Raw genomic sequence first — 22009 nt, 5'->3', positions numbered from 1 at the left:
TCTAAATGAATGGGAACACGTATTAAAGGTACCAAAAGGACATATTTGAGTTGTTCCTGTTGGACAAATGCAACCTCACAGATAATAATAGCATAAAGTTGTTGCAAGAAAAAAATTAAAGTATATTTTTAGACTAGTAGATAATCGTCAGAGCTTTTCCACTAATTGTTGAATCACAATTTAAAGCTTAACAGTATAATTTAATGTATGGATAGTAAGAGCTTATTTAGTAGGAAATATAAATAAAAGTTGTAAGAGAACTAAAGAACTGATTTCCATTTACGGGAATTCATTTAAAACCCACTGTAAAATTATACTTACTTTTTCACATGTTTAACCTTCATACTGGCTGTAGTGCTACTTGTCTTCAGATTGAGGTCTCCAGGAATCTCAGGAACGTCTGCTCCTCTAGCCTTAAAAACAATAAAGACAAAAGATTTATGACTATTCTCTTAGTATGAATACATTTTAAAAAGGAGATTATAGTTAATTTTAATGGTTCTACTCATTTGGTACCAATAGCAATATATAATGATTTAATAATCTCCTCTTATGATTATAATTTACCTGAGTTCTAATTATTAAGAATAACTGAGAAAAATATTCCAATTTAAATATTTAACTTTACTGTATGAGGAAAAATTTGTTATAAGAACTTTCATGCTTTTATGTTCAAATTTCAAAATCAGCTATTTTGTGTCTCAGCACAAACTTAAATCTCTTCAGAAAGCTGGTAGAATAAAATAACCTTGGTTACAATGATTCATAAAAAGTAAAATGGTAAAATGAACATAATTAGGACATCACAACATGCATTTTGCACACCAAAACTTGAAAATTATATCTATGTAACACTTCCAAACTTAACTCCTTCATCTGCCAGTTTTCATAGTAATGATTTTTTTTAACTTCAGTGACAAATTCAGCTGCATCACTTTATAAACAGAAGCTGAAAATCAAGTTTCTTCACACTATGAACAAAATAAACAGCAAATCCAAATATCTATCTTAAAAAACATATTGATGCTACATTATCTGTGATTTGTAACAGAAAAACTTTATTATAGCCAATGCCACATGATGCAATAAGAGAATAATATGGAATAATCAGTTAAATTGAGTTAAGAAGAGATTCGCAAAGAAGATGTGGAAACATACAATGGAATACTTTTCAGTCACAAAGAAATAATGAAATTTTGCCAATTTGTGACAACATGGGTGGACCTTGAGCACATAATGCTAAGTGAAATGAGTCCAAAAAAAAAGGACAAAAATCACATGATCTCATTATATGTGGCCCCTAAAAAGACAAAACAAAAGCCAAGCTTACAGATACCGAGAAGAGATTGGGGGGTGACAAGAGCGGGTGGCTGGGGAGTGGGCAAAAAGAGTGAAGGAGGTCAAAATGTACAAATTGCTTGTTATAAAATTAGTCATGGGGATGTAATGTACAGTGTGGTGACTACAGTTAACAGTACTGTATTTTATATTTGAAAGTTGCTAAGAGAGCAGATCTTAAAAGTTCTTATGACAAGAAAAAAATTTTGTAACTACATATAGTGACCAATTGTAAATAGACTTACTCTGGTGATCTCTTTGCAATGCATACAAATATCAAATGATTATGCTGTGCACCTGAAACTAATATAACGGTATATATCAATTATACCTCAATTTAAAAAAGGAGCTGCACAACATCGACTTGATTTTTAAAATGTTTTCTTATAAAAAAATAGCATAGACAGTTTGGATAAATGTTAAAAACCATGACTTTTCAAAGATATGAGGTAACATATAAGACTTAAGCCTTGATACATCATCAGGGTCCACTGGACTCAAATTCTTCTACTGAGGTTTTGTTCCTTAGCATACCTTACTATAGATAATAACAGCTAAACTTGCTAAGCTTAATTGTTAAGAGGGGATATTTCATGATCAATCATTATTAGAAATCTGTTTATTCTTTCTTAGAGGTCTTCTAAAGAGAAAAAAATTCACTATATCTTTTAGTAATGAAACAGAACTCATTCTATTTTACAATTACCATATGGATCCATTGGATCTTTTTATAAATCTGGGCAGGATTTTGGTCTTATTCTTCCTCTATCTTAAAACAAAGTTATTTCATAATCCTAGGTGGTATTTTATCAGTATTCATCATCATTCATCAATTATTCCCTATCATGCTGAAAAAAGAATAAAATAAAAAATAATTTTAAAAAAGGAACATGGGAGAATCACCTAGAACAAGGTTGCCAAACTTTTCTTAAAGGGTTATGGACTTGTGGACCACACTGTCTCTGCCACACTCAACTCTGTCATTATAGCACAGAAGCAGCCATTTCTAAATGATTAAACATCACCATGTTCCAATAAAACTTTATTTTCAAAAACAGACAGCCAGATAATTGAAGAAGTCTGTCAACCTCTGACCTACAATATTGATGCAATAAGTGAAAAAAATCATCATCCAGTTTTTATGCAGTGTTGACCAAATTGTTGCATCACCTTTCAAGAAGGTACTTATCAGGCTTAAAGATACCATCTTTGTAGTCGGTATTTCGCTTTCACTGAATAACTATTTGAGAACTCCATATTTTTCATTTTCCATCCATAACAGAGAAGGGAAAAACTGACAAAGAAAGATATTTTACAATATTTAGACACATCAAAGGATGGGTGCAAAGAGACAGCAGCACTCTAACAATGGCGGTCAAAATGATCATGTAAATGACAACTCAGATTGATGATAATATCCTAGAGAAATATTATATAACTTAAGAATTATGAGCAAACAACATATTTCTAAGAAAAAAAATATATGTGGCATTTTCCTCCAGTTAACCATTCAACTGAAAGAACTTTACCACACAGTATTTTGTAACAACCTGGATTACTTTGTTTTACTAAAATAACATGTGAAGGTATTCTTTATCTTTTTTTATTATTTATTATTATTTATGCTTATGGCACCTGGTCTTCCTAGGTGGTCTCCCATCTAAGTACTAACCATGCCTGACCCTGCTTAGTTTCCAAGATCAGACATCGGGCTTGTTCAAGGTGGCATGGCCGTCGACCATGGACCGTGGCTCCACTGGGGCGCAAACCCAGGACCTTTTGCGTGTAAAGCAAACGTGCTAACCATTACACTATGGAACCACGTCCTGAAGATATTCTTTAATGTTTTATATCCGTGCACCAAAATTTACATAAAGATTACAAAATTGACATAAAAAGATTTGCTGTGCTTAAATTCTTATTAAAATTTCTAATAAAGTGGTTTTTCACTATTCTGTAAATTATTCATTAATTGAACTAAAAAGAAAAAGTAAGAAAGGGTACACTGGACCCAGGTGGTAAAAGGTAATGACTTTATTTGGTAGACTGAAAATTAAAATATTAGCTGTCTTTTGAAAACAAGCTCTCTGTGCTAGATGGGCCATTGCCCCTAACACATATCTAAAGAGAAAATTAGGAAATTCACCTAGCTTATAATCCACATGAGGAAGATACACTATGGACTACACACCTCTGCAATCATAATTGACTGAACTGTAGATAGAAACATGACCAAAAGATAAATTCACAGCCTATCCAAAGGAGCCTGACAAGAAAACCTCTAAAAAAATAAAATGGCAATAATTAGGCAAATGAACCAAGCAATGGTCCATGAAGTCTTAGAGAATTCGAGAAAACATTCTAAACCAAGCCACTAAACATGTATTTTTGTATAGCAATATTTTCCCATCGCGTAGGAAAGTCCCAAGCACATTCTGGCCACTCAGTATATTTTTGTGAAAGAATAAATACACTTTAATGTAAAAAAGTGTTAACATTTATTCTTTTAAGATTAGAAAAGTATAGTAATATTACTCTATTGTCTGATAAACTAACATTTTCACCTATGTGTTCTTTAACTAAAATAAATTTTCTAAATTTCTACTGAAAGCATATAGCTTGAATCACTTTATTCTGTTGCTCTAAATCAAAGATTAAGAAAGTTCTCTTATAGAAGATAATTCATTAAGTAACATTCATTACAGAAAATATCCGATTTCCCTAATTTATTCATGCTATAATCATCACTTAATTATGCTCCCAAAACAGAATTTATATCAACTTCACAGAAACACCATTAATCAACAGAAAATTAAAGAGACAACAGAAGGCAATGGAATGTACTTTCAAAAAAGCACACACCATTTACATTTAAACCCTCTAGCAATAAAATGACTTCTTATAAGGTTAGACCATTTAATTCATCTTTGAATTATTAGCATAAGGCACAAAGGGTGTGCTCCAGTTTAAGGGAATTAATAGATTAACTATTTTTATCTCTTCACTCTTCCCTATATTCAGTTTTATAGCTCTTGTTTACACTGTGGAATTTAACTGATATGTTCATTATCCCTATATACATAGCCTTACCTTCAAAATGCAATTAAAATCTACCTATTCCATAAGCCTGTCCCAATAACTTAGTTCAGTGCTGATATTTTCTTTTATTAATCTTCCATAGGGCTAACCCTATATACAAGTTGAAGCATTTTATTATATTTTTATTCATATTTTACTGTAAACTGCCTTGTCTAGTTCTCCAAAGTTTTTTTTTTCATTTATCAAGAGGATAAATGATATATTACTCCATTGAGCCAGAGCCAATGGAGTAATATAAATACATATTTTATCAATATATGATATCCCCAAACCCTGTTCCACCACTGAAGTTTAGTACCATTTGAGGAAAAGGCTCAAAGAAACCTAGTACTGCTAATTACCGTAGAAAAGCAAATTAAGAATTTTATTCTCATTTTTTAATTCTCCTGCCTAATAAGCAATATCTATGAAAACCTATAGTTAACAAAATAAAACTCTTCATTGTAACAGCTCTATTTTTATGAGTAAGAATATTTTACTATTTTGATACACAGTGCTAAATAATCTCCCAGAAACACTGTCCAATTTACAGTGGCATCAACCATGTACAGTGCTTATTTTCTAATAACCTCACAATCTTTATCTTTGTCAATCTGAAAGGATTATTTCTTGATCTTTATTCATAATTAAATAGGCAAAAGTTAATGAAGTTTCACATATTTAGTGGGCATCCACATTATTGTGTATATTTTATTTGCAGCTTCTATATTTTAGATTTTTTTCACAGAAAATATCCTTTTTTAAGTTAAAGCTAGTAATATTTGTCTGACACATAAATCTGAAGATATTTAATAGCTTGCTATTAAAATTATAAACCTGTAAGTTGTAGGCCTTACACTTCCTGATTTCAAGATTTACTGTTAAGCAATAGTGTGATACTGTAGTAAGGATGAACAAATTAATGAAATATAACAGAAAGCCAGAAAAAGTCCACCCATACACAACAAAACTTGACTTTGTGACAAAAGTAACAATGTAATTCAAAAGAATAGTGTTGTCAATAAATGAGAGTGTTGCAGTTTTTAAAAGTATGCAAAATAGGAATAAACTTGAACCTTCTCTTAAATAATATACACAAAATCATTCAAGGTGGAAATTCACTTAATGTTAACATTAATACAGCTTCTAAAAATAAACATAGAAAAATAAATCTAATGTAAGTAAAAATGCCTTAAACAGGAAACAAAAAAGTACTACTTATAAGATAAAAATTTAATAAATTCAACTACATCAAAATTAAAAGCAAAGAAGTCATATCAAGCATATAAAAAAACTCCTTATGATAAAAAGTAATGACCCAATTTTTTTAATGCCAAAATATTTAAACAGGTACTTCATGAAAGAGGACACCAAATGGCCAGTAACTGTAGATGCTCAATGTCATTACTTATTAAGGAAATGCAAAATAAAATTATAATGTGATAACGCTGCATACTCTTCAAAGAACTAATTTTTTTAAATTAAAATAACCAATGTTGGCCAAGATGTGGAGCACTGAAACTCTCATATATTGCTGACTGGAATATAAAATAGTAATAACCATGCTGAAAAATTGATAACTCCTACTAAATTAAACATACAACTATCCCACGATCCTGCAAATACACTCCCAATTACAGACCCTCAAAAATATTCCATATGTACACAAAAAGGTATGTACATAGAAGCTTTATTTACAATCACCAGAAAATAAAAACAATGCAAATACACATAAACAAGGGAGAAGCTGAATAAATTATAGTATATTTATGCAATAGAATGATGTGCTTGGGAAAAAAAGGTATTTATTAACACACTGAATAACATGAATAAATCTAGCCATTAAATGTGTGTGTTTGTGTGTGTGTGTGTGTGTGTGTGTGTGAGAGAGAGAGAGAGAGAGAGAGAGAGAGAGAGAGTGTGTGTGTGTGTGTGTGTGTTAAACTTCAATTAAAAATTAACAGAAAAAAATGTCAGTAGAAATTTTTGTGGAACTTAAGCTGGTTATCCATTTGTCTAGAATAGTTATGATAACTGGGAAAACAATGGGGGAAAAAACAGTATTTCAAAGAATACAAAAAGAAGACTTTTCTAACTTATTTTGTGATAACAGTTGACAGAGACATCAAAATCACCCAAGAGACTTTCAATATTAACAAGGACAAGGATAAGACAATCAGAAAAGCTGAACAAAATGTATAAACCAAATGTTTTAAGCACTAAATTTCAACCATACAGAAAAGACATAAAGAGGCTATGTGATCCTTGAGAAAATCAAATTACACATTCATTCAAGCCACTGATAAAGGGAAAAATCTCAACAGCAGTCAGAGGGAAAAAAGGATACATATACATTACATTCACAGGACTAAATATGAGAAAGGCAGTACACCTGGACTGAGTTCTTTTAATTGCTTTTTAAAACAACTGGCAACAGAGAATTTTGTGTTGTGAAATTTATTTCAAAAAAAGAATGTGAGCCTTCCAGTCTCTTCCACTGTTTACAATAAAAAATCTACAGGAAAAAAAAATAAATAAAATAAAAACATGCAACTACCTGAGACTTCTAAAAAAAAAATTAGTAAGAGCAGGTGGATTAGAGAACAAAGTCAAAACTTGAAGAATTACTAATAATACAGTGGCAGTTGGCTTCCTGTTTTTTTCCCCCTCTGATACCTTTTAGAATTGACCAAAGACAAGCTGAATCAGCATATAAGAGGAATGGCCAGCAAAACTCTTAGGCCAAGTGGTTAGTTTTTTTTTCTTCTTTTTTCTCTTCCAGCCTGGCCCAAGGACAGACCTGAAAGTTATACTTTTGCTCTAGCATAAGAACATAAAACCCTGAGTGAAAACTCATTCTTTAAATAGAGAAACAATAAACGAAGACTCTGTAGTATAAAGATTGAGGGGACAGTCTTTGTTATTTTTTCTCTTTCCTCTCTCACTTCTTAGACCTGACAGCAGCCCCATTCAGGAAAAACTGTGTGTAGTACAGAGGCTAAATTCTTGTAGAACTCCTTCCTTTCAGCCAGAGAAACTGGGGAAAGTTTCCTTTGAGAACAGACAATGTGCCCAAATTTTCAACAAAGATAAAAGTACAGCAAAGGCTATAAAAATGAACTGATGTTATACCTCTACCTAAAGAAGTTCAGATAGAAACTTCAATCTGAAAGAACCCAACCAAGTCAAGGTCTGATAAGACAGAAAAGCAGCCAACATTCTCCAGAGGATTTCAATAGGAGTCAGTCTCACAACAAAATATTCAAAATGTCCAAGACACAACCAAAATTTTTGTATATACCAAAAACCATTAAAATATGAGCAATTCCCAAATGAAAGAACAATCGAGAAATATCAAATATTAGATGAAACAGATGTTAGACTTATTAAAGACTTTAAAACAGATATATATTATAAACAGGATGCATTAGATAATGAAACCAGTGGAAAGAGAAATTTCTTGATGAAAAGTATAACTTATACAAAAAAAATTTTTTTTTAACTAAAAAGTGTAGTATCTGATATAAAAAATATTGGCTTGGCTTAACAGCATAATGGAGAAGACAGAATAACATTAGACCAAAAAAAAATTCAACTTTAAGAAAAGATATTTTAAAATTTTTTAAAGATTCAAAAATATGAATGGATCCATAGATAACCATGAGAAGAAACATACTGGCACAGAAAAAAAAAAAATCTACTTGAGGAAATAATTCCTGAAAACATTATAAATTTGTTGAAAAATATACATTTACAGATTCAAGATGATTAGCAAAAAAAAAAAAAGAGACAAAATCAAAGCAAACCACAAACCAAAACATCAAAATAAAGCTCTTGAAACCAAATAAATATAAAAGAAGTATCTTATCCTGAGAGTAGCCAGAGAAAAAAGGACATATTACCTATAGTATAATAAGGATTTAAATGACTGGATTTCTCATTAGAAATCAAGAAGGCCAAAAATAGTGAAACAATACATAAAAAATTCTGAAGGAACTCTCAACCCAGAAAACTACATCAAGTGAAAATATCCTTCGGAAATAAAGTAAAAATAAGAACATACTCAGATGAAAGAAAATTAGGAGAATTCATCACCAGTAGATGAGCCCTAAAGGAAATACTCAAGAAAGTTCTTCATGTAAAGGAAAATGATACCAGAGTAAACCTTGGATCTTCTAGTATGAAGGAAGAACAACAAAAATGACAAATAACTAGGTAAATGTAACAGATCATCAATCTCCTCAAGTTCTTTGAACTATATGTACCCATCAAAAGAAGCTATTATAACCTTGTTTGATGAATGAATGTAGATGTAATACTTAGAAAAACTATGATAAAAAGGGGAAAAATAAAGGTACCTACATTCCACTTGACAAGGTATGTACATTCCATTTGAAGTGTAAAATAATCTTAAGAACAACATAAAAAGTTAGGAAAAGCAAACCAACGATAAATTAAAAAGATAAAACACCATGACCAGATAATCCAGGAATGTAATTTTGGTTTAACAACTGCAAACAGAAGAAAAATGCAAGGCTTGAATGAACACATCACAGAAAAAGACATCTCAATGGCCAATAAGCAAATGAAATGGTACTAAACATAAATCATCATTATAGAAACACAAATTAAAACTACAATGAAATTCTATTATATATGCCACCGAATGCAGACACAAAGAGTACATATTGTAGGATTCCACATATAGGAACAATGGTTGACTTTGGTGGGAAAAGTACTGACTGAAAGGCACGAAAGGGAGCTTTGTGAATTTCAGGAAAATTCTGTGTTTAAATCTGGGTGTGGTCGCATGGGGAAAAGAAGCGAAAATGTATCGAGTTCTACATATTAGCTTTGTGACTTGGACTTCTCTGCATGTTAGTTATAGCATAATGACAAATAATAAGAAAAATTAAATGTGAAAAAACAGACACGAGAGTAGAAAATTGTAGGCAAATCTCATTTGTAAAACACAGATGCATAAAAATATATTAAATAAAATAGTGACTCAAATCCATCATGTATTAATTTTTTAAAAAATAGATCATAACCAAATTAAATTTATCCCAGGAATGCAAGAATAGGTTAACGATAGAAATTTTATTATAATTAAATCTTAATAATTAAAATTAATTAGGAAAAACAGTTGTTGCAACAGACACAGAATAATTATCTCGTAGGATTCAATATTTATTCATAATAACATCTAGCCAGACCTCTCATTGAGAATAGTAAACTGAAGATACATTTATCTTTGCTCTCTCACAAATCTTACCAAGGTATTACAGAACTTTTTTTTTTTAAACCATTTTCTTATATTGGCAAAAGCACAAAGTGCTATGTATATAAAGCCATTCTTTGCTGGACCATCTCTAGTAACTGTGAAAAAAAAGAGACAAATGTTCCAAAATGTAGTCAGTTGTGCTAAATCCACGTCACCAGACTGAGACTTAATACCTAATCTAATTGCACTTTGTCTCTCCCAGTAATGTAACTTTAACTAGTCAGTCTAAAATATTTTTATTTAACATAACTAAAGAGTGAATACAACCCAGCTATCCATCAATAAGTGATGGTTGAATAAAACTACTGCACACACACAATGGGATAGTCGCAGGTATAAAAGTATAAACAAAACGGGGCCACATACTAAACCTTACAAGCTCAAGAAGAGGCCTGCATGGTGGGCCTTACAAACTCAGAGAACAAAAGTAACCATACAGGATGATCTGAACATAAAAAAATCCTAACTAAAATAGGGTCATGGTGGATAGTCGCATCCTAGGTCTGCAGCTTTTTGACAAAAGTTACCTTTACCTTAAGTGAGTCTATCAATTGTCTTTTTGCATCTAAGATAACATACCCTTGGAATGTCAGAGTAATCCCCTTTTTCCAGACTCTTCAGGGCACAACCACCATAGAAGAGCAGGAGACCATGGAATCCTTCACTGTTTTCTTGTTCCCCAGATATCATCTCTATTTGCTGTACATGTTAATTATTAACTATGCTGTACTCACCAATGTAAAAGAATGTATCTCTTCATGTTACTTTTTATCCGATCCCAGAGATTTCCCCCCTGCTTTTCTTCTTCCCGCTCCCTTAATCTACTACCAAGGGATTTCATGTAACCCTCCTTCCATCTCCTCCTTTGATTCCAATGTATAAAATAAGCTGCAAAGCTGCCATTCTCCAGAGCATTTTCTCAATCTGTTGAGATTTTGCTTCCCAGCAATTGTCATCAGTTTGGCTCAAATAAACTCATAAAAATTCCCTGCAGGTTTAAACGTTTCTTATGTCAACAAAAGGAATGAAGAAGATTTCAATCAATTGCTATGAAGTAATCTTCATGTATTAAGTGAGGGACATGGTATATGAACTGGCTATTCTTTAATTAAAAACAGTATAAATATAAAAATTATGTGTATTTTCTTATACTTAAAAAAAAATGAGAGGATAAGCCCAAAAATGATTGAAATGCTTATCTCTGGGAGAGCAAAGAGATTGGGACAGAAGCTGGACTTTTCTGAATGCCTCATTTTGTAGTTCATATTTTGGGGCCACATAAATGTCTTAAATATTTATATAAATAAATTAAAATGGCAGGGAAAGGTAAATTAGACTTCTGGAGACTATTCCAAGGGGGAGGGAGGCATCCCACAAAACACCAACCAATTCTTGCACCCCGTCAGGGTGTCCAAGAACTTAACTCAAAGTCAATTCTGACCCTATCTACCCAGGGATAGCATGATTCTGTTACCTGCGCTTACATGTCTACACTGTGTGAGTCCAAGGCTCAGTCTCTGGATACCCCACAAAAGATCTGCATGGAGGTCCAACTCTTGGAGAAGACAGCAGGCAAAGAGTAGCAAACAGAAGCAACTGTATTAAGCAAAGGAAGCAAGCAAAATACACTTGGGAGAAAGTCCAAGCAGGCAGCTCAACAGAGAATCGAGTGCCCCAAGAAGTGGGCGAAGGATGGGGGAAAGGTCAGGGGTTTGTATGGGCAGTAGGGTTTCTTTGTTCTCCTTCTGTTCTTCCCTCCTCAAATGATGGGGATCCAGGTGCCTCCCTCTGAGCCCTCCCACACCTAGTCTAGGAAAAATGAAGGAGTTGCCTGAAGCTGTTAGATATCTTATTTTTCTGTTTAGCTTCTGCCCATGGGAAAACAAGGGAGTCCCTTGAAGCTGTCAGATATCTAATTTTGTACATTTTACTGTTAAACCAGCCTTGAGGCCTTGTTAACCCCTTACTGAACTTCTCCCTTCAGCTCATATCTACATATTTACCTACCCTATCGATTCCACAGGTTAAGGAGGGCTCAATTCGACTGCCTTCCTCCATTTTCCTTCAGAGCCAGCAGTGAGCCCAGGCTGTCACCTGTGCTTCTGACTGACCAGCTACAGATTGGAGGTTCCAATGACCCCTTCCTTGGCAATTTAGTTCAGAAGACAGGCAAAAACCCAGGTTGTTACCTGTACTTCTGACCAAATGGCTATAAATCAGAGGTTCCCAAGACTCCTCTCTTTAGGTTCAATTAATTTGCTACAGCAACTCACAGAACTCAGAAAAACATTTTACTTTCTAGATTACTGGTTAATTATAAAAAGTATATAACTCCAGAACAGCCAGATGGAAGAGATGCAGGTAAGGCAAGGTATAGGGAAAGGGCTCAGAGCTCCCATGTCCTCCCTAGGCTTACCACTTTCCATAAATCTCTACATGTTCACTAACCAGAAAGTTCTTCGAACCCGTCCTTTAGCTTTTTATGGAAGCCTCATTATATAGGCATATCTGATTAAATCACTGGCAACTGATTCTACCTCCAGCCCTTCTCCCCTTCCATGAGGTGAGATGGGACTGAGAGTTCCAACCTCTAATCACATTGGCAACTAGCTCCCATCCTTACTTAGATGCTTCCAAACTTCACCTTATTCACATAACAAAAGACACCTATATTACTCTCAACACTCAGGAAATTCCAAGACATTTGGAGGCTATGAGCAAGGAACTGTGGACAAATACCAAATAAATACATGAGAAATATATGTATTTATTTGGTATGTATTTCTTATAAATCACAATATTGCAAAAGGCAATCCTTTAAAATCCAAAGCCAAATACAACAAATGAATCTAATCAGTTTAAGTTGGAGGCTTAATCACACGGGGAGGAATGACTTCACATAACAGTAACACCAGTAAAAGATCCCAAGTAGGATATAACCTAGAAACTAAACAAACAAACAAACAAAAACCTGTTTTCGGTACTATATTGTTTTGAAATTAATAAAAGTAGATGATTAATGTAAGTGTTAATGTCATCAAAAACTAAAGTTTTCAGCATAAGAGATATAAAAATATAAATAAAAATTTTAAGTAGAAACCCTTACTCGTTTCCTTTGGGGGTGGGTAGAGGGGTGTATTTAAATAAGATTGCTAGAATGACAAAACAGACAAATGGAGAAGACATACTGAAACTTGATTACAGCAAGGCATATATTTGAGTCTTTTGTGATGGACCTGTGGATAAGATTTAAAATGAGAATTAAATATTAATACAGTTAGACTACTTTGAAGTTGATTAAATACTCAAGAATGCTGAGTGTCAATTATATTGCAAATTACTTTGCAACAGGAAGGTGATAGATCATAGGGCTCTTTTATTCCTAAATTTCTCAAAATTTTTATGACAGACAAAACCATATGACACATTTATCAAATATATAGATTGAAGATATCTGAAAGGGATATTAACACTCTGAATGACAGAATTCAAAGAGATTTTAATAAGCTGCTAAGACAAACTAAAATGACTGTAAAGTTCATGAAGAATAAAAATGAATACTCTGAATTTATATTCAAAACTCAATTACATAAGCATGGTGGGAAGCACACTTTGTTTGACAAGAAGTAACAAGATCTAAGGCCTGTAGTTTACCACAAGCTAAATATAAGTCAAAAGTATAGCCTCACTGGTAACAAGCTAATGCAGCCTGAAAAAATATGGCATCTATAACAAGGAAAATATTTGTTTATGCATAATCTGAACCCATTAAACCACATAGGGAACAGTTCATCCATTTCAGGAAAACATAATTTGATATTGAAAACATGCAAAAATAGGAACTGGCAGTGTTTTATCTTGTCTGCTTCACTGCTCTGTAACCCATATTATTCTACCATTCTCACCATTAGTATAGATCTTTATAGAATCTTTTGAAGGCCTATTCTCTTGATTCCAAATCCAAGTAAAGCTCTAACGTTGACTGGGTAACTGTGAAATAAAACAGTAGTGTAACACTGATACAGAACCATAAAGCTGGCAACTTCTACAGTCACCCCACCACAATGCCCACCTATTTCTAATTATCTAATAGTGTGTGACTATCCAAAAGACTATAAAGTCTATCCCAAAAGGTCTGAGCAAAGTGCTAAGGGGTATTAAAGATCTTTAACTAAGGAAAAATAAGGCATGGGAAAGTTTTTAATATATAATCACAGAACTAAAAGAAATCTCATTCCGCTATTCCACCACACAGAGAAAACTGAGACCAAGAAGAAAGAAGCAACTTGCCACAGTGTGTTTAGTCACAGTACTTAAATTGAATTTTTATCACAAAAACTACTATATCTAATGTAGGCATATGGAAGAAAAAAGTTCAAAGGCTGTTGAATTTTTAAATGCAAAAAACAATGAGAAATAGTTTTACTCCTATCAAAATATGAAAAACTAAAAATGTTTAAGATTGAAAAAGATATGGCACAAAAGACACTAAGCATTACTGCCTAGAACACAAAATAACAAAATCTTTTTGACAAGTTATATGGGGATCTTCAAACTAGATAAGCAATTCCCTATAAGGTAAAAGTAAAAAGAAAAGGCAAAGTTCATTATAAAGATATTCTTTAAAGTGAAAAATATAAAACAAACCCAAAGTCCTGCTAATTAATAAAACATCAATAATAAATTCTATACAATAGAATATTAGTCATTAAATTATTTTTTATTAAGAATGTTCATTTAACACCAATTACAACACACTGTATACATAAATTTCTCCCGGGCAATAAGTTTTATGAAGTATTATAGTAGTTTTAATATTTCTGGAATATTGGTCATTTTCATCAACTAATGTTATCACCATGTTAAATATATTATGAAATATAAACAACAAAGAAGTACTATGGTAAGCACTAGTTAAGCAAAACTGTAAAGAGAGCATGTTCCCCATCCCCTACCCCAGCCAAGATTCCTACCTTCTGGCTAGTCAAACACTAACCAAGGTAATGCTGGGAAGAGAGATTTTTAGATGTATTAAAGTTCCAGGTCAGTTGATCTTAAAATAGAAAAATTACCTGAATGGGCCTACTTCAGGAGTCTCCCAAGACTACTGCTGAAGCAACCATCACAGAATATGCTGCTCATGAGAAGGTAAACCCTAGAAGATGTAAATGCTACAGGTGGGGTAGGTACTGGTGGAAGGTACATATAGCTGACTCAGCGCAATAGCCATCTCTCTTTTCTCCATTGCAACTGTGTATTTCAATGTGCATGCTATGATCTAGTCCATATCTCATCTGCAGATCTCAAGACCCTCACTCTTTTCTAAGGGAAACTCAATTCCTTTCCCTCTCCACAGTAATTTTTTTTATTCACCCTTCACAGGTGTCCCTACTCTATGTCCACCAGTTAGTCTCTTCCAGAGATCTCTTCCTTCCAGTAAAACAGCAAAGTCTTTTACCTATGACACTTCCCATAATGTATAATAAGGTAGAATGCTAATGTTAAATGGGGGGTGGGAGGAGAAATAAAATTGTATATGGTTTACAATTATAAATCACATTCCTAGACATGAAGGCAAAGGGGACCATATCAACAAAGCAGTACTCTTTTAAACTAGGTTTGGAGGAATTTATATAAGAAAATCATGTTTATATGATGTTAAATTTAAAACTCCACATTGTAAGAAATCACAAAGGAAATATACCAAAATAATCTCACCATTCTGGGAAATGAAATTACAGGTAGCAGTCTTTTTTTTCCCCACTTTCTGTATTTTCTATATAAGTATGTTTTGTTTCTATAAAGGAGGAAGCCTTTGAAGAGAGAGAGAGAAAGCGTACACACTAGCTAGTTTCTTCCACCTCTGCACGTTACCTACCTTACAACAACCATTTGCAAATGCACAGATAAATGAGATTAGATATTCTATATAACTCCAATAGGCAAAACTGAGTATTTATATTTATAGTCAATTTAGGAAAGAACAAGAATTTTTTTTAAAAAATGCATTTTTGAAGGTATGTACCCATGTTATGGTAATAAAATGGATTTTTTTGTTAATAAATGAGCCAAATTAATTGATATCTGGTAGGAGTTAGAACCGCAGTGGAGATGCCAATCAAAGCAGAAAGGAGAAGCAAAAATATTCTGTCTTCTCCCCTATTCCTCCCTCCAATCTTCTACCAATGTCTCTCATTATTCAAATCTAGGCAGAAGCCCATGAGAAAGGAAGCCTAGGAAATGTAGCTTGCAGGGATCTGCCTCCTGCAATAGAGAACAACGATAAGGGAAAGAGATCCCAATCCCAGATCCATGGCAGTCATTACTAATTGATGAAGATATAATTGTATATATAGTACAGTACCAATCATTTAAAATATAGATTACTCTATATAAAGTGCTCTTCTATTCGAAAAGACATAGTAGCTAAAATATCATCCACATATAAATACATACATATACATATATATGATCAACTGAATAAGTAAGATTGTAATATAAATTTGTACTGTGAATAAAGACAAACAGCAAAATGAGTAGTTAAAAATAAAGTAAATCTGAAATTGTTAGAGAAAATCAACATCACCAGATAAACATTCACAAAGAACATGAAAATGCAACCAACGTAAGAATATACTACTATTAAAGTGGCCCAGGAATGTTCTTTTCTTCAAGGAACAAAAAACCCAAATACAACATGCATGGGGAAAGAAAAGTCTGGATCAAAATCTTCTTTATGTATGAGGCTAGCAAAAAATATCTGAAAATAAGTCAGAAAAAAAATGGTAACCTTTTGCTACTTTTCACTGTTTTCTCTTTAATAGACTCAAATCTGAAGGAGAACACAATAGCTTTAGACTAATGTTATAAATAATATTTCTTAATGATAAAAAATATTTCTACTTATAGTAATAAAGGGAAAATCTTTGGCCTCTTAAAAAAGAAAAGTTGTAGGAGCTATCTCTGTGGCAGTAGGACTGTATACATATGTATATGCACATACATATACATAATCAATGGAAAAGGCAACATGTGAATACAAAATTTGTCGTGTCAAGAAAGGCAAACAGGACTGGCAGTTTCTAAACTCAACCACAGCTTAACCATAGAAAATAAATGCAACAAAACTCTTTAATGAAACATGTTTATAGAATTTTAATTGGTCTGGGTATTATTCCCTTTCTTACAAAGAAATAAGAGAGAATGGAGTAAAATCTAATAATCATCATCCCAATAACACAGAAAAGCTTAATTTATTAAATCTATAGTATATTATATTATCACTAAAATGATTCTTAAAGAATAAGTATATCACATAGAAATCTAATAAACTGAGTCATCTACGTAAATATTTTCAAAAGAAGTTTGAAAGAACACTTGATATTAAAATAAAATACCCTGGATGTTAAAAACAGATTACATAACAATTTTCTTCACTTATTTCCTCCAATATGTTATCTAGAACTCCCACGTGCAAGTGCTAAAAAACAGAAATAGGAATCAAAGTAGGAGCAGGTAGATTTAAATATGTGGATGATTCACAAACCACACAAGAAGCCATTAAATCCCAGGATTAAACTATATATTTATTTCTATTTAATTCTCTATTTTGATTGGGAATAATAGAGTGGGGACACTAAAGCAAAAAAAAAAAAAAAAAACATGATTTCTGAAACTGATTATCAGACTAGTTCTTTTGCAGCAAAGGAGTTGCCTTTATAGTTCACTTCTATTAGAAAATATCTCCTCAGAGAGAACCAGTAACAACAGGGACACGATTATTCAGGAGCAATGTTTAAAACAATTTAGGAAAAATTATTAGCAAGTGCCATTAAAATAATAATCAAAAACTCTCTACTAGGCAATAGATGGTTAATCAATTTAAAAATTAATACACTGACATATTACAAAAATTACATAATTTGTATGTTAGCAAAACTTCTAAATATTCTAAAATTTGTGCTTTTCTATAATGGAGATTCATCTTTTCCTTCAACTCACTCCAATCTGCCTCAATCATTAAAGATTTACTCTGCTGAAAATACGGGGTTCCAAAACTGTATATAATTTTACCAGAAATTTTATAAAAAAAGTTCCTGAGAAAATTTTAAAATACTATTCTATTAACTTTATAGGCACCTTGTTCGGGTAAATTATTGCTAGTTTTCAGGGCAGCTAGAAAATTATGCTTCTTTGTTTCTACATTTGAATTTTGTACATCAGATGTAGTAATAAAAATGTGTATAATAATATTTAAATATATTTAAAAACATGAATTATAAATTCTTTCTAGAATAAGGCAGGGTATGAATAGACGAAGGGTAGAAGGGAAGAAAGAACCACAAATGATAGAGACAATTAGAAATTTTCTATTAAAGGTAGAAATGGCACAATTCTAAATTATTGATGATACTCTGGCTGAATTCTGTAAGAATAATTATTCCTCTAACAGCACAAGTGTTATGTACTCTTCTCCTTCAATATTTCATAAGTTTAAATTTTTCTGAAAAGCCATATAACAAATTCTATCAGTAAAAGTAATATCCAGATTGCTTAAAGCCTTAAATAGCACAGTATTTGGAATACAGTCTTCAGTTTAATAATTAACAATAAAATACTGGCTTTAAGATTAGTTCACTAGTTTAAAAGATTTCAGGCTTAACTTCATAAAACTGCCCATTTTAAACACTTTTTAACCTATAAAATTAACAATTTCATGCAATTCAACCTAATGTAAATCCCAAAATTCCTAGTAGTAGATTAATTATCTTCAAAAATTAACACCACTTGATTCATGCCAGAAAATTCCCACAATCTTCAGCCAGAACAGGATACACCATGGAATGGGGTGGCTTGGGTTGTTTACTGAAGAATTCTGAATATCCTGGCAGAAATTCAACTTGGGCTTTGCATATTAATTAATGGTTGCATTTGTGATTGTTCACAAAGCAACACTAAATAAAACACTCAGCTTTTAAAGACTGTGAAATGATAAACAACATCAGTTTCTCTGAATTATGACTAAAATAAATCTATCAGTCAAAAACAAATATTTAAACATCACAGTAATAAAGAGCTAAAGATATTCATTGAAGGAGCATTTGCAAAGACTATTTTTTTTCTTTTATTCAAATTATAAATGTTTTTATTGCTGATGAGTAAAAGGAACCAGTCTAGGTACCATAGAGAGTAGATATCTATCAATCCAAGGAGCAATAAACAAAATATTCACCTCCTCCAAAATTACCTCTTCTTCAAGATCATTCAGGAATAAATAACCCAGCTATTCTATCAACCCTCATTCCTCTTTAAAAAGTTAGCAAGAGAGGGGGGCAATGGTCCAAATACAAAGGTTACTTTTGAAAAGTCTAAGAAAAATGTAATGGTCTAACTTTTGTTCTAAAAGAGAAAAGGGGGAAAAGGAAAGAGAAGAGGAAACAAAAGAACAGAAAATAAAACAGTTCATATTAAAGTCCAACAAATCAAATCAGATAAAGAGGGAAGAAAATTCAGGGCATTTTTAAGGGGAAACCAGTGGTTCAATTTGTCCAGAGAATGACAATTTTATTCACTCAAATAATATTTACTGAAAATTTACTACTATGTTGAGCATAGGTAACAAAACAGTAAATAAAACTGACAAAGTTCCTGTACTCAAGGAACTTACAATCTAATGGAAAAAGAAATATTCATACAAATATTTAGTATAAGTATTTGGATAAAATTAAAGCAGAGTAAGAAAGAGAGTGGAGGGCAGAGTTATTATTTCATCTAAGATGGTGAATAAAAGTAACACTTAATTGTAGCTTTTGAAGAGAAAACTGAAAGAAGAGAGAAAACTTTGCAGATCATACTAGGAAAGTACTTCCAGGAGAAAAAACCACAAACAGAAACACAAAGGCCTAGAGTGGGAGATTCCACTGCATAACCAGAAATAAACAGTAAGGAGGTCAATGTGACTGGAGCAAAATGAACAAATGAGGAAGAACTTTGGCTTTAAGGAAAATGAATTAAAACCTCCTTTTCACTTATAATAAATGAAAGGGTTTAAACCTGGATGACTGGAATAAAGTTAGTGTTATTAATATAAACTGTAAAGTTAAAATGAAGAAACTCATTTCAGAGAGCAGGAAAGATGAGATTTAGCAAAAATCTGTGAATTCTTAGAGAGTTAGAGATATGAACATGGAAGTCATCTGTTTAGAGATGACAGTTAAATCTGCAGGAACAGAAGAGAACTGAGAAGAAACAAGCATAAAGAGACAAAGTATAGATCCCTGTGAATGCCTACACTCAACAGGTAGGAAGACTACAGAGGAAAAGAGGCCACCCTCCAGGACTGAGCACCTGTGATTGCGTGCATGTGTGTGTGCGTGTGTGTGTGTGTGTGCACGCGCGCGCACACATACATATGTGTATGTGGCGGGGGGAGGGAGGGAGCGGGGAGAGAGCAAGTTGTTTGTTTATGAGAGAAGAGGTAGAGAAGAAAGAGAGGGATGGAGGAAGGGGATAGCATGTGCATGGACACACATGAGTGTTGACAACACTAAGCAGTAACTATTTATCTTCCTTTTAAAAATTTTTGATATTTTGGAAGTTCAAACGTTATAACTTGTTTTAATATTCATGACTCTGGTTGTTAGCATATGTGAGCATTTTCTGCCAGGAACGCTGATTTTATTTCATTAATGATGATTTTATTTGTTAAAACATGACCTACTTTAACTCTGAGTCTTGAACACATTAAGTTTAAAGGTAGAAAATATAACAAGTGAGAAACCGTTCCTGACAAAAAAAAACTTCAAAAATTAAAAAGACATATTTTGAGAATACTGAAATGATCAATACTAAAAATAAAATGAATGGAAAAACACTAAGAAGTATAATTAAGGCGGTTTTAGTTAAAATATTGAAAACTGATGAAATTTTCTCTCTCTCACTTTCTTGTCAGGTTTTTTGCCTTATAATTTTAAGATCCTAATATTTACTTACTAAATAGTTTCATTGTTAAATCATTGCAAATAAATATGTTACACCTAATTTTAAAAAACTCTATAGCTTTTTATTAGATTTCTTAAAATTCTTAACTTATTCTACTAAAGATTTATGAATAGTAATAAATAAATCATGAACCATAAGGGTTTTACAGTTTGTTGTTGTTGATTTTTTTTATTACTTTTTTATTAACCATTTCTTTATTGATAGATATTTAGGGTTGCCATAATGTTTCACTGTAACACAATGACGAAATAATGTTGTTGATTTTAAAATGACCATTTAGAACAGCCTAATAACTAAAAAGGAGATAAATCAGCAATTAAAACCTCCCAACAAACAAAATTCCAGGACCAGATGGCTTCCCTGATGACCTCTATCAAACATTTCAAGACAAGTTAATACCAATCCTTCTTGAACTCTTCTGGAAAACAGAAGACAGAATACTTCCAAACTCATTGTGCGAAGCCAGCATTACCTTGATACCAAAACCAGACAAGGAAGCCACAAGAAAATTATAAGCCAATATCTCCAATGAATATAGATGAAAAAATCTTCAACAAAATATTAGGAAACTAAACTCAACAGTACATTAAAGGAATCATACACCATGATCAAGTAGGATTTATTGCAAGGATGGTAGGATGGTTCAACATGTACAATTCAATCAATGTGATACACCACATTAACAAAATGAAGAATAAAAATCAGATAATCATCTCAATAGATGCCAAAAAAACATTTGACAAAACTCAACATACATTTACAAAAAAAATCTCAAAAAATGGGTATGGAAGGAAGGTACTTAAATATACTAAAGGCCATATATGATAAGACCACAGATAACATCATACTCAATGGTGAAAGCTGAAAGTTTTTCCTCGAAAACAAGAACAAGACAAAGATGCTCACTCTCTCACCACATCTATTCAACATAGTACTGGAAGTCCCACCAGAGCAATTAGGCAAGAAAAAGAAATAAAAGACATTCAATTGGAAAGGAATAAAACTGTCACTATTTGCAGATGACATATAGAACCCCCTAAAGACTAAATCGAAACTGTTATAACTGAGAAATGAATTCAAAGTTGTAGGATACAAAATCATTATACAAAATTCCGTTGTGCTTCTCTACACTAACAACAAACTATCAGAAGGAGAAATTAAGAAGAAAATCCCATTCGCAATTACATCAAAAAGAATAAAATATCTAGGAATAAATTTAACCAAGGAGGTGAAAGACCTGAACACTGAAAACTGTAAATCATTGATGAAAAAAACTGAGGACATCACAAATGGAAAGATAGTCCATAT

At 32.4% G+C, this 22009-nt stretch overlaps 1 protein-coding gene across 2 annotated transcripts in view; it reads right to left on the bottom strand.

The window, feature by feature from the left end:
* ARHGAP32 (Rho GTPase activating protein 32) overlaps positions 1-22009 on the bottom strand; it is a 177991-nt gene that overhangs the window by 146520 nt on the left and 9462 nt on the right. Inside the window, exons 1-2 of one of the 2 annotated variants that reach the window (XM_011380925.2) lie at positions 10280-10379; positions 322-413 (exon numbers count right to left, since the gene is read on the bottom strand). In XM_011380925.2, coding sequence (XP_011379227.1) covers positions 322-344 — 23 coding nt within the window. In that variant the 5' untranslated portion in view covers positions 345-413; positions 10280-10379. Of the gene's footprint in view, positions 1-321; positions 414-10279; positions 10380-22009 lie in introns of those variants that run through there. The other variant, XM_011380924.2, reaches the window with a different exon arrangement.

This window comes from Pteropus vampyrus, unplaced genomic scaffold (assembly GCF_000151845.1).
Source record: "Pteropus vampyrus isolate Shadow unplaced genomic scaffold, Pvam_2.0 Scaffold416, whole genome shotgun sequence".
NCBI classification, from domain to species: Eukaryota; Metazoa; Chordata; class Mammalia; order Chiroptera; family Pteropodidae; genus Pteropus; species Pteropus vampyrus.
The sequence above is the reverse complement of the archived record's forward strand: the minus strand, read 5'-3'. Positions and strand labels throughout refer to the sequence as shown.